Source organism: Podarcis vaucheri, assembly GCF_965113315.1.
Source record: "Podarcis vaucheri genome assembly, chromosome: 17".
NCBI classification, from domain to species: domain Eukaryota; kingdom Metazoa; phylum Chordata; class Lepidosauria; order Squamata; family Lacertidae; genus Podarcis; species Podarcis vaucheri.
The window spans coordinates 5,920,349-5,933,715 of record NC_138755.1 but is presented as its reverse complement, the minus strand read 5'-3'; the positions used below and the strand labels follow the sequence as shown (position 1 = coordinate 5,933,715).

At 49.9% G+C, this 13,367-nt stretch overlaps 1 protein-coding gene across 2 annotated transcripts in view; it reads left to right on the top strand.

The window, feature by feature from the left end:
* Positions 1-10,951, top strand: part of KCND1 (potassium voltage-gated channel subfamily D member 1) — a 71,256-nt gene extending 60,305 nt beyond the window's left edge. For both annotated transcript variants that reach the window (XM_082205436.1, XM_082205435.1), the window contains exon 7: positions 9,221-10,951. In XM_082205436.1, coding sequence (XP_082061562.1) covers positions 9,221-9,437 — 217 coding nt within the window. In that variant the 3' untranslated portion in view covers positions 9,438-10,951. The remainder of the gene's footprint in view (positions 1-9,220) is intronic.
* The last annotated feature ends 2,416 nt before the right edge of the window (positions 10,952-13,367 follow it).

Below are 13,367 nucleotides of genomic sequence, written 5' to 3'. Positions count from 1 at the left end.
CCTCAACATCTGCTGGGGGGGGCAGTGGCGTAGCGTGGGGGGTGCAGGGGGGGCCCGGCCACACCGGGCACAACATCTGGGGGTTAGGGTTAGGGGGCGCAAATCCACGGGTTAGGGGGCGCAAATTACTTGCCTTGCCCCGGGTGCTGAAAACCCACGCTACGCCACTGTGTGTGTGGGGGGGTGTTCTACAGGGCAGGCGCCACTACCGAGAAGACCCTCTGCCTGGTTCCCTGTAATCTCACTTCTCGCAGTGAGGGAACCGCCAGAAGGCCCTTGGCGCTGGACCTCAGTGTCCGGGCTGAATGATGGGGGTGGAAAAGGAGAGACCACTGGTTCAGAGGGGGCAAAACTCTGACTCTGGTCCATCTGTCAAATGCTGGCTAATTTTTAGTGGGTCACCCTGCCTGATAGGTCAGCATACCCAGGGAATCTGGAAGAGGAAGAGATGAAGATGCAATTCCTGTTTCCCCACACAGCATGCCATGAACTCTCACTGGCACCAACAGAGGGTGCCGTTGTGATGAGCCTGCATAGTTTGAAGCCACCAGTTCCCACAGTATATCCTCTGGCTGCGTCTAGGTCCAGGCTACTGCTGGGGCTGGCAGAGACCAGGGAGCTGACTATATAATGTCTGTTGGTCCATTAACTGTGAAAGAAGCAGGGCAACAGTCCTGCCTGCCCCTTCCCATCCTCCTGCCACCCCCAGCCCCCAGCCCCAGGAAGAATCCAGTAGGTGCCAGGGCGGCAAACAACATAAAACACTGAAATATACAGTGAACCCATAGTATTAACAAGAATATGAGGCAGCAGCTGAAAAGACATAGCAGACTAAGTGGCAACACAAAAATTCAAATGTCTGTGTGTGTTTGTGACCTGTCCTGTGACTTCAGGTGGTCCTCCTGTCCACGACTCACTGACTGGCTTTTGTGGCTTTCAGGGCAAAGATCTCAACCTTGTAACTATTATTTCCTTTTGTGGGAAGCCTGCCCCATAATTCCCCTCCAGAGAGAGAGAGAGAGAGAGAGAGAGAGAGAGAGAGTGCTGGGCCTGCCTTTGTGGCTTCCAACAGATTCCCGAGCCTTCGTTGCCTCGGCATTTGGGGCCCCTCTTAATTTCTTCTTTAAAACCCCATCATCTGTGTGATGCAACCCAGCAGCAAGTCCTAACTAATACTAGGCTGAAATTCTCTTTCCACCCCCCCTTCCCGTTTTTGCAAGATTTTGTGCCCCCAAGAAAGCGATGGTAAGGGAGGTTCAAGTTTCTTTTACATTGGGGGGGGGGAGGGCAGTTGGCTTTCCTTAGACAGATGCTCAAAGGTTTGTTTCCCCCTGTTTTATAAGTAAAAAATAAAGGCTGATTGCCAGCCCTAGCAGTGGCAAGGCTCGCCACAGCCTACTGACTGCATTTCCTTAGGCAAATTGTTCCTGGGAATGCGGCTACAAATGCGCGTGAGGCTGAGGCTGCAGAGGCAAAGGGCCGTAGCTCAGGATAACAACATGCATTTTGCATTCCAAAGGTCCAAGGTTCAATCCCTGATATTTCCAGGCAGGGCTGGAAATGACTCCTGCCTCAACCCCAGAGAGCTGCTGCCAGTCAGTTGCAGACAATACTGAGCTAAATGGACCAATGGTGTGGCTCAGTTGAAGACAACATGGGATGTTCCTTTGTTCTGTAAAGGGTAAAGGGACCCCTGACCATTAAGTTCAGTTGTGACCAACTCTAGGGTTGCGGCGCTCATCTTGCTTTATTGGCCGAGGGAGCCGGTGTACAGCTTCCGGGTCATGTGGCCAGCATGACTAAGCCGCTTCTGGCGAACCAGAGCAGCGCACGGAAACACCGTTTACCTTCCCGCCGGAGCGGTACCTATTTATCTACTTGCACTCTGACGTGTTTTCGAACTGCTAGGTTGGCAGGAGCAGGGACCGAGCAACAGGAGATCACTCCGTCGCGGGGATTCGAACCGCGACCTTCTGACCGGCAAGTCCTAGGCTCTGTGCTTTAACCCACAGCACCACCCTCCTTTGTTCTAGAGCTTTGTTATTGCCCTGTGCAGCAGCAAGACTTCTTTTTAAAGTTTAAAAAGGGGTGGAGTAGAGACATATCCTGGGCTATTTCATATAACATAAGGTACATGTAGCCTCTTATGAAATATCTGCTGTGTTTCTGGATGGGATGTTCCTTTTGTCACACTCCCTCCACAAATTGCTTGAAAACAATATATGCAAGCAGTTCCGTAATTGCTTATCTAGCTAATAAGATCTTGCAGCATTTGTTTAACTGCAGAACTGAACTAGTGGCACTTACAGGGCGACTGCACTAAAATTATAACCAGCTCAACTGTGCGGTGAGAGTATTCATAGGCTTTCTTCTTCTTCTTTTGACGGAAATTTTATGGCCAATTTACTAACAAAACCTGCAGCAGCTCTGCGGCAGCAGGACTGGTGATTTCAGAGTAAATGAAAATAACATACGGTGGCCCAGGAAAAGCCATCAGCAATACGTAATAGTAGTGCTGCAAGACTCAGGTGTGTGAGCAAAGGGATGTTCTGTTACATAAGAAGTGTCTCATCTTTCATCTCTGAAATGTTGGTAAATATGACTTCCTCATGCAATCTCCAGCAATGGTAGGAAAACCATTGGAGAACCATATCCTCTACTTGTGGGTTTTCTCTGCTAAATGGAGAAGTCCTGGAAGGACTATCCCGACAGATTCCCTAGTAAACTAGGAGGTTTTCCCCCCTTCACCTTCAGCAGGGATGGGGGAGCCTGCAGCCCTCCAGATGGTATTGGACTCCCTTCAGTGATTATGGATGAAGGAAGTCCAGAAACAGAAGCATGTAAAAAGGAGTGTGACCAAGATGATCAAGGGTTTTAGAAACCAAGCCTTATGAGGAACAGTTGAGGGAGTTGGGTATGTTTAGCTAGGAAAAGAGGAGACTGAGAGGAAGTAAAGGTAAAGGTACCCCTGATTGTTAGGTCCAGTTGCGGACGACTCTGGGGTTGTGGTGCTCATCTCGCTCTATAGGCCGAGGGAGCTGGCGTTTGTCTGCAGACAGTTTTTCCGGGTCATGTGGCCAGCATGACTAAGCCGCTTCTGGCGAACCAGAGCAGCGCATGTGTCAGGGCTGCCACCCAGTCCCAGCTCACATAGGACCAAGTCCGCCAGCGTTCACTTTATAAGAGTCTTTATTAAGTTACAGGTTTCATTTCTGAACTGCAGCGTGCAGCTCTACACCTTCTGCCCTAGGTCGGCGAAGACCCGTCTGAGTCCCCGCCTCTTGCACACCAGCTTAATACCCTAGCCTTGCTCCACCTCCTTCGCCTCTCCCTACGTCTCTGGGTCCTTCTGCCCCCCTGGGCCTCCTCCCTTCTACTCTCCTCTGACGCTGACCCCCCTGATCCTTCTGCCTCCTTGCGGCGGGCTTTAGGACCTGGCTCACTCTCCGGGCTGCTTACTGCTCCAGCTTCCGCTGCATTTGAACTTGGCGCGCGCGCCCAACTCTCTACTTTCCTCTTAACCGTTGCCTCGCTCTCTGAGGAGGGCGTGACCACCCCTGACTCGTGCCCTCCCTCCTGCTGACAGCCTCCGGAACCCGATGCCTGGCTACCTTCCTCCCTGCTGCTCTCAGTCTTGAGCGTGGGTCCCGACTTCCAGCTGCTGCCGCCCTCAGTTATGAGCGTGGGTCCCGACTTCCAGCTGCTGCTCTCTGAATCTCCTCTGTTCCCTTCCTCCTGGGGTGTCCCCCCGGATCCCCCCCTTGCTCTGCTCACTGGGGCTCCCTTTTGGGAGTCCTCTGACTCACTGCTTAGGCTTGGAGATCTCGGGTCGTCATCATCACTCATTTTCCCTTCGGATTCCTCCCCCTCGCTCTCTGCTTCCTCCCTTCTCTGCGTCTCTGCTCCTGAACCCCTGACAGCATGGAAACACCGTTCATCTTCCCACCAGAGTTTGCTTCTGGCGAACCAGAACAGTGCACGGAAACACCGTTTACCTTCCCGCCGGAGCAGTACCTATTTATCTACTTGCACTTTGACATGCTTTTGAACTGCTAGATGGGCAAGAACTGGGACCGAACAACAGGAGCTCACCCTGTCGCGGGGATTTGAACCCCTGATCTTCTGATCAGCAAGCCCTAGGCTCAGTGGTTTAGACCACAGCGCCACCCATGTCCCTGAGAGGAGATAGGCATCTTCAAATATCTGCAGGACTGTCACATGGAAGAAGGAACGTGCTTGTGTTTGGGTTTGGTTTTTTTTGCTCTGGAGGCTAGGATCCAGACCAATGGACTCAAGTTACAAGAAAGGAGATTGACCAAATATCAAGAAGAACTTTTTGACAGCAAGAGCTGCTCAACAATGGAACAGGCTCCCAAAGGTGACAGACTCTCCTTCTCTGGAAGTTTCCCCGCAGAGACCTGTCAGGGAGTCTTGAGCTGTGATTCCTGCATTTCAGGGAGTTTGACTGGATGACCCTTTAGGTTCCTTACAACCTTACAGTTCTATGATTCTATGAACCCTTATATATAGTTTGGGTGCTTGCATCTGCACAGCCTAATTCTGGGCATGTTTACTGGGAAGTAAGCCGCACTGGGTATCCAGGACTGAAACCATTTAACAAGGGAACTTACCGTATTTTTCGCTCTACAAGACGCACCAGACCACAAGACGCACCTAGTTTTTGGAGGAGGAAAACAAGAAAAAAAATATTCTGAATCTCAGAAGCCAGGACAGCAAAAGGGATCGCTGCGCAGTGAAAGCAGCAATCCCTCTTGCTGTTCTGGCTTCTGGGATAGCTGCGCAGTCTGCACTCATTCCATAAGACACACACACATTTCCCCTTACTTTTTAGGAGGGAAAAAGTGAGTCTTATAGAGCAAAAAATATGGTATTTCTGAGTAGATGTATAGGATCACACTGCTAGCATCATGTATAGGGCGCTTCCAGATGACCTGTTTATTTGAGTATATCAAAGCAAGTACGTACAGTGGTACCTCGGGTTACAAACGCTTCAGGTTACAGACTCTGCTAACCTGAAAGTAGTACCTCGGGTTAAGAACTTTACTTCAGGATGAGAACAGAAATTGTGCGGCGGCAGCGCGGCGGCAGCGGGAGGCCCCATTAGCTAAAGTGGTACCTCAGGTTAAAAACAGTTTCAGGTTAAGAACGGACCTCCGGAACGAATTAAATTCTTAACCAGAGGTATACCACTGTATTATCCTACACCATGGGTCAGCAAACTTTTTCAGCAGGGGGCCGGTCCACCGTCCCTCAGACCTTGTGGTGGGCAGGACTATATTTTGAACAAAAATAATGAACGAATTCCTATGCCTCACGAATAACCCAGAGATGCATTTCAAATAAAAGGACACATTTTACTCATGTAAAAACACACTGATTCCCGGACCGTCCGTGGGCCGGATTGAGAAGGCGATTGGGCCGGATCCTGCCCCCGGGCCTTAGGTTGCCTACCCATGTCCTACACTTTCCAGTGCATTCTCTCCTTTCTTCTTCCTTATCACAAAGCGTCTGATCTCCTGGGAAAGCAGGCTTGTCGTGTAAGAGTCCCTATCAAGTAGAATGGAGGAACCTGAATTTGCTGATTATATGATTGAATCCCACTTGAAAACAGCAGCAGTCTGGATGCGCCCCAAGTTCACTGCCTGAGTGCCACTCCATACGTACGGTCTGCTGATAAGGTGGGCAGGATCTCATCACAACACTGCTTTCACCTCCTTGGGGAGTCCCACCTCCTGTTTCAAGGACCACAGATCTAAGGTTATAGCGGATTGCGATCTAAATGAGTCAGCAATGTGGTGCTATTGCATTGGAGTGGAGAGAAGGAAAGGCTTTTTATTTTTTTGGATTTTGGATTGACAAAAGCAGGATTGTGGTGATACGGGGCAGGGGCCACTGGCACCGCTATCATGGAAGTTTAAATTTGTGCCCACACTTTCAAGAATGATTCAGAGGAGAAGTGAGACGGCGTAGGGTTTCGAATGAATGATGAATGAGGAACTGCCAAAGGAGCTGGACATGAATAGCTCAGGGAAAAGAAGATTAAGGGGAAACTCATGAAAGTGGCTTCAAATATCTAAGAGAGATGTCATGAAGAGGGAGAATGACTGACTGCTTATCAGCGCCCCGTCGGGAAAGGATAAGGACTGGTTGCAGCAAAGGCTTGGATCTCTGAAAATGTTTCCTGGTTGCAAGAGCCTATGGGTGACAGAGCAAGCTGCAGAACTGGGGTAGATTAAGTCTGAGGAGCTTTGTGATTTGCACTGGACAACCTTTGACTGTTAAAAACCTCCTCTACTCCCTCTGAGTAACCAGCTGAGCTACTGCTGCTGCTGGAAAGGAAGTGAGCACTCAGTGGCTGACGGAATCTGTGGAAGGACTCTGTGCATGGCTGAAAGAGGAGGCTGAGGAGAGAGGGGTAGGAACCAGAGCAAGGCTGCACGGAGGGCAGGGTGGCTGGGTGAAGGGGGACTGGCAAACTGGAAGAAAGATGGTTAGACAAGATAGAGTCAAGGAAAAGAGGGAGAGGATGAGAGTGGGGGCAAGCCACTTAGTATCTAGTAGCTGTGCAAGATATGCAGGCAGGCAAAGGTAATGAGTCTGAGACCCAGGAAGCAATGGAGCTGTAGGGTTGGAAAGGGACCCTGGCGATCATCTAGTCCAACCCCCTGCAATGCAGTAATCTTAACTAAAGCATCCATGATAGGTGACCAACCAGCCTCTGCTGAAAAGAGCTGCAAGGAAGGAGCATCCACTACCTTCCAAGGGAGTCTGTTCCAGTGTTGAAAATGGGGGATTAAGCAGCTTTTCAGCTACAAGTCTCCAGTACTGTATTGCTGAGCCAAACTGTATTGCTTTTTCTGTGGCATATTTTAGAGGGCCTTTTCCCGAAGTGTGGAATCTGCTGCCACCTGCTGGCAGAAGAGCTGCAGTGCCACACAAACAGTGGTCAGTGCCTGACTTCATGAGTGGCTAAGTGGAGAGAATCAACTTTGGTTGCTGCCTCCTATACTCCAGCCAGACACTGGTCATGTGAAGGAGCAACTAGTGTCCCCCACCCTCACTGCTTGGGCTCAAACCCACCTGCGAGCTGCATTCTTTGATCTTTGAAACTGTTTCCCCTAACCTCAGATGTGTGGCATCTGGCTATAGTGGGGTGATCACTGATGAGGGACCATAGAATCATAGAGTTGGAAGAGACCACAAGGGCCATCGAGTCCAACCCCCTGCCAAGCAGGAAACACCATCAGAGCACTCCTGACATATGGATGTCAAGCCTCTGCTTAAAGACCTCCAAAGTAGGAGACTCCACCACACTCCTTGGCAGCAAATTCTACTGTCGAACAGCTCTTACTGTCAGGAAGTTCTTCCTAATGTTTAGGTGGAATCTTCTTTCTTGTAGTTTGGATCCATTGCTCCGTGTCCGCTTCTCTGGAGCAGCAGAAAACAACCTTTCTCCCTCCTCTATGTGACATCCTTTTATATATTTGAACATGGCTATCATATCACCCCTTAACCTCCTCTTCTCCAGGCTAAACATGCCCAGCTCCCTTAGCCGTTCCTCATAAGGCATCGTTTCCAGGCCTTTGACCATTTTGGTTGACCAGCACTCTGCACATGCTCCTTTGGGTCTGAATAGAGACAAAGGCTTTCTTTTTTTCCAGCACAGCTATCTGCTAACTCAGCATTGCCAAACTGATTGCTTTTTATCACCCTTCGCTGCTATTGTAATCCCTTGCATACTTTCTAGCTGGAACCAAACTGTTGCTTTCTGTTATTTCTTTACAGGTAGGTAGCCATGTTGGTCTGCTGTAGTCAAAACAAAATTTTAAAAATTCCTTCCAGGAGACCAACTAAGTTTGTTATTGGTATGAGCTTTTGTGTATCTGAAAAAGTGTGCATGCACACAAAAGCTTATACCAATAACAAACTTAGTTGGTCTCTAAGGTGCTACTGGAAGGATTTTTTTATTTTTTTATTTCTTTGCATTTCATTCCCTTCTGGCTCTGCTGTTTGCAACTTCGATTGTTTGTTTGCTTATGTTTATTTAAATATTTTACTGTAAACTGCCCTGTGATCTTCAGATAAAGAGTAGTATATACATTTAGTATTAGTCGTCATAATAGTAGTAGTAGTAGTAATGGTTATAACCACACTCTAGGGCTGAACTTGGCTGGGGACTGCAGTTGCCAGCCCCTACTCTAAACCCTGTTCTCCAAGGCATTGTTTCCAAGAACAGTGATGGGTTATGAAACACGCTGGCCCAAGAACAGCTTGACGTTTGTAGTACACGTGCAAAATACGCAGATCAGCAAATATATGCTCAATGCACCGCTAAATGTATTTAGTGCCGAGGTCTGCAACCCGCGGCTCCGGAGCCGCATGTGGCTCTTTTACACCTTTGCCGCGGCTCCGGGGCAGATACTAGCGAAGGGAGGAGGCGCATTGTGCGCCCCGATACTCCCCACTGTGGCAGGAGCTGTACTGGCTGTGACGTCGCATGGGGGCGGCGCGTGCGTTAGTCACGCACCGTCCCGACGTCACCTTCCCGCCCGCTACATTGTAAGGGGCATGTACGCTGGTCACTGCATTGAAAGGGGGCATGTACGCTGGTCACTGTTTTGAAGGGGAGTGAAGAACACACACACACAAAAAGGTAACTTGTTAATTTAATGTTTATTTCTATGAGGAGGGTCAAACAAAGAAATAATAAAAAGTGACAAAAAAGTTATTTTTATAATGACGAGTTTTGCGGCTCCCAGTTTTTCTTTTCTTCGGAAATGGGTCCAAGTGGCTCTTTTTGTCTTAAAGGTTGCAGACCCCCGATTTAGTGGAAATGGATGAAACTGCCCCGGTGGAAATGGTCATAGGAATGGATGGGACGATTCCTCTTAAAATAAAAGCAGTGCTGGGCTTCAGACCTCCCAGGAAATTGCATGTTCCCTCCAGATGCTGTAGGACTACATTTCCTATCAGCCCTGGCTGGTAAGGTCAAAGGTCAGGGCTGATGGGCGATGCAGACCAGCAACATTGCCCACTCCTGCTTCTGTGAATCATCAGAAGCACTCTTAAGTTCACCACCTCCTGTTTTTTTCCAGACTATGTGCCAGAACAGAGCCTGGGGAAGGTGCAGGTGACTACAGACCCCCCCCCAAAGCCCCTTCCTAACCTTTCTTTCTCCCATTGTCTCCCCTTCTTCCAGCCGCTCCAACCTGAACGCCAAGACCCACGACAACTTGAAGCTGAACTGTGACACCACAGACTTCACAGCAGCCATCATCTGCATCCCCACCCCTCCTGCCAACACGCCAGATGAGAGCCAGCCCCCATCTCCCGGAGGCCCTGGCGGACCCCTGCGCAACTCCAGCCTGTCCACCCCCTACATACTGCACGAGACGGTCAAGATCTCCTCCTTGTAAGGGGAGACTGGGGCGGGGCGGGGTGCTTGTCCCGACTCCTTCCTCTGCCCAGAGTGGCTGCTGGCTGCCTGGGTCCTGCTTATGAGCCGGGGACGGGGTCCTCTGCCCGTGCCCCCCACCCCGCCCGTCGAACTGCAAGCTGGAGGAGGGCAGCAGGGGGCGTGTGTCGCGCAGTCCCTTCCTCAGAAGCGATATCGTTGGCCACCAACAGGGGGAGCTGGCGCACGAGGGGGGGTTCCGATGCCCGGCCAGCTCCCCCTCTACAATCAAAGCCATATAGGAGGGGAGGTGGGTCCCCGATGCTATGCAACCGCAAAGGGGTGGAGCGATGCGGGGGGAACTGGGTTCCGGCAGGTGGACCTCAGTGGTAATAGGGAACATATCCCAACAGCGGGAACATATCCGGAAGACTTTTTCCACACTATACCAAACCTATTACTCCTTAGGTTGGGATCAGGCTGAGTCAAAATCCCTGGTTTGACTCTGAGAGGGGCTAGGGGGCATTACAGCAGCAGGGAGAGGGAGCAGGGGCTCCTGGATCCTACCTTTGGCTGTGGAGGGCAGGGGTCTGAATAGTGGAACTGCAAGATTGTTGGGTGAGGGAGGTCAAGAGTGGGGGGTTTCCATCTGCAGATGGAAAGGCGAGCTCTGAGGATCGAGGCTCTTTGATTCTGGTCCTAAGCATGGTCAGAGTGGGGGGGGGGTGTATTGCCTTTTGGTTAGAGCAAGGGATTCTGGAATTTGTTCCAGCTAAAGATGAGGAAGCCTTCAGGGGAAAGGGATGGAAATAGAACCGGCTAAGCTTCCAACCAGTTCCCGCCCCCCCACCCCCAATCTTCTGCCTCTCCTGGCTGAGCCATTTCTGGGACGGACGGAGCCTTAGAAGCCCCCGTCTCCCTGTCTATCTCTCTGCCTTTTTTTCTCTCTGCCCTCCTCCCGATACCTGTTCTGTAACTTGGAAACTGCACTTTAAAGAAAAAAGAAAAAAGTCTATTGCACCAAAACACGACACCTCATGGGAATCTCATGTATCATTCTCCCGACACCCCACACAGCCCTGCACCCCACTGCGTAGCATCGAGACTGTGCATGTGTATTATACCTCCGAAGAGTGGGATCCAAAGCCCACGGCTACAGAGCACCACATGGCATGTGCAGCCGTGTCCCCCATTCCTACCCCACCCGCCTACCCGGACGGAAGATACGCTGTGAAGAACTGAAGCAGACCTGTAGAGCAGGGCTGTGGTCTGTGGTCCTCCTCCGCCTCTGGACATTTTTTAGGTTATGATCAAGAGAGAGAAAGAGACTTGGTCCTGAAAACCTCGCACCATTCCGTGTGCTCACCGGAGAAGGAACCGAACCTGGCAGAAAAGCAAAGAAAAGGAACTTGGGTGGGATGGCGGATACCGTTCTAGGTATCAAGCGAGCCACAAGTCCTATCGCATGCATCAAGCTGGCTGGCTCTCAGCATCCAGCAAAGGTTGCTCTCTCAACAGGATCAGCCATTTTTGTTTTGATCCGCTGGCCACTCTTTATTTTGCTCAGCGTCTTGGCTTTCTCTCTCCTGGCTACTGGTGGGGAGTCAGCATGGCCTTGGGTAGCCAGGAGTCACCTGTGGGTTAAGTTCAGAGAGGAATAAGGTCTGGTGGCTTATGACATAGGCCTTGTCGGAGGAAACAGCAGCAAATGAATGAGGAAGAATGGAGCGTGAGGATGCCCGGGGGACGAAATTCCTCTGGTCAGTCTCCAGCTCTGGCAAAGTAGGGGGATCCAAGTGGATGTGTTGAAGTTAGCATCCTTCGATAGGACCATGTGAAACATGGAGCGTACTTGGGCTGTCTCTCGCCCCGGATCCCACATTCATTTTCTAACCAGAGTTTTGGTTTCCAACTATTATTACGTACCTGTAAATCAACATCTCCCCCTGTTGGATGGTTAAAGAAATAACAGTTAGTTATTTCAGGGCACTTTAATGCGGATCAATTAACTCAAATGCACTTTTGAAAATCATAGTGTCTGCTAGCGGGAGCGATGAATGAATGACACAAGACGCGGTGGAAATGTCTCATAAGTGGATTTAAGGGCTGCCGCAAAGGCACAGAAGTGTAGAGAGGAAGTAAGAAGAATCAGAACAAGGTTCCTTGAGCTGAATCAAACATTCCAGTGTCTATTTCTCTACTGCAAAAAAGTTGGGGGGGGATCCTTATACCCTAACAGAGGTTAAATTTCTACTATGCACACTTAGCTGGGGTCAAGATACACTGAACAAAGTGGAACTTTTTTCCAAGCAAATTTGCATAGAATCAGGCTGGCTTCCAGTTACGTAACTGTGAATGAAATATCTACTCCAACTACTTTCCTTTTAAGCAAAGACAGGAGGAGGCATTTGTTCTGGCTGTTCGCCACTCTTTTACATCTGGGACCACATTGAATGTGTCCCAAAACACCGCAGGGGTCACTCTTGACCCCCCACAGTGTGAGATGAGATAATGATTGGATGATCAATCTGTAGTTTACAGTTCCTGTCCTCCCTGCTCACCCTGGGGTGCTTGAGAGAGACAACATGGACAGATTTGGAGCAGAGCATAACTATGTCATTTCTCTTGAACATAAATGCTGCTCCGTTTTCCCTGCTAGGTATAGCACAGAGGACAATGTCCCAATGTTTAACTTCCTCAATACCAAACAAGAATACTCCAACCTCTTGAAACAGATAGCAATATTCCCAGGGTTTGACATATGCAAAGGGCAAACAGCCTTCTTCCATTTAGGGTAACCCAAGTCAATAGCGGGGTGAGTGTGTGTTTGTGTGTGTCTTTGGAGCTGTTGTTCTTCCATCCCAGTCACACACCTAAATTACTCAGTGGAATAGATCCCCAGACTTTCTGGGTTCTAGCACAGGTAGAGTTGCTGCATCCTTGACAAATGCTCTGTAGTTTTCACAGGCAGAAATCTAATAGGTGACATTTCAGCTGCACCACATATTTATGTGGGGAAAACTTTCACCTGGCGTTTCCTCCCTCACCCCACCCCCCAAAAAACCTGTTCAGGGTTCAGACCATCTTTCAGGGGGCAAGTGGCAACCCTAGGTTTGGGGGGTGTCCATGCCCATGGCTAAGCTCCTCTAAGTGTAGGCCTCCTTATGGAGGCTTGAATCATTGCTAGATTCGATGCCCCCACCAAAAGAAGCTCCATTTGCCTTCTCTTGCTTCCAAGTTTCCCAGTGTAGGATGGACAGCACTGTGCCATACCAACCATTGCCAATCTGGTGCCTTCCAGATGTTTTGGACTATGACTCCCATCAGCCCCAGCCAGTGGGAGTTGTTGTCCAAACATCTGGAGGTGTGAGATGTTGTTGGGAAAGGGAGTTCTACCACAAGGCAAGCTGCCCAAGGTATTCTGAGTGCCATTTAGGGGCAATGCAGGCTTTGCTGCAGCTGGCTAACTCCATGCCACTGTCATACTTGCATGAGCACTGCTAATGTCTGAAGCGGGCCACATGTGGGACACTGCTGTGGCTACTTTGGTGACTAGGAGCAGAATCACAAGATGCATTATCCACCCTGCCCACTTCCAATAGGATTCACACATACACTGGCAAATTTGGGCTGCACAGTGAGAGTTGAATGGGAGATCCTGCACAGCAAACCCACTTCCCCAAAAGACACTTGCTTGGATGCAATGGCATCTAACCTCCCAGCAGACAAATCAGGATGGATGCTCATTAAACAGCTGTCTAATCTGGATGCTTGCTCAATAAACAGGTCTTCTGGGAGGACTGCTTGTTACAGAAGTAACTGCAATCTTCCACATATTCCATGAGAAACAAGGTGTGTGTGTGTGTGTGTGTGTGTGTGTGTGTGTGTGTCTAGGATGTATTGTCAGCAGTCCCTGTTCACAGAGTATCTGTAGGACTAACCCCTGTGGGCA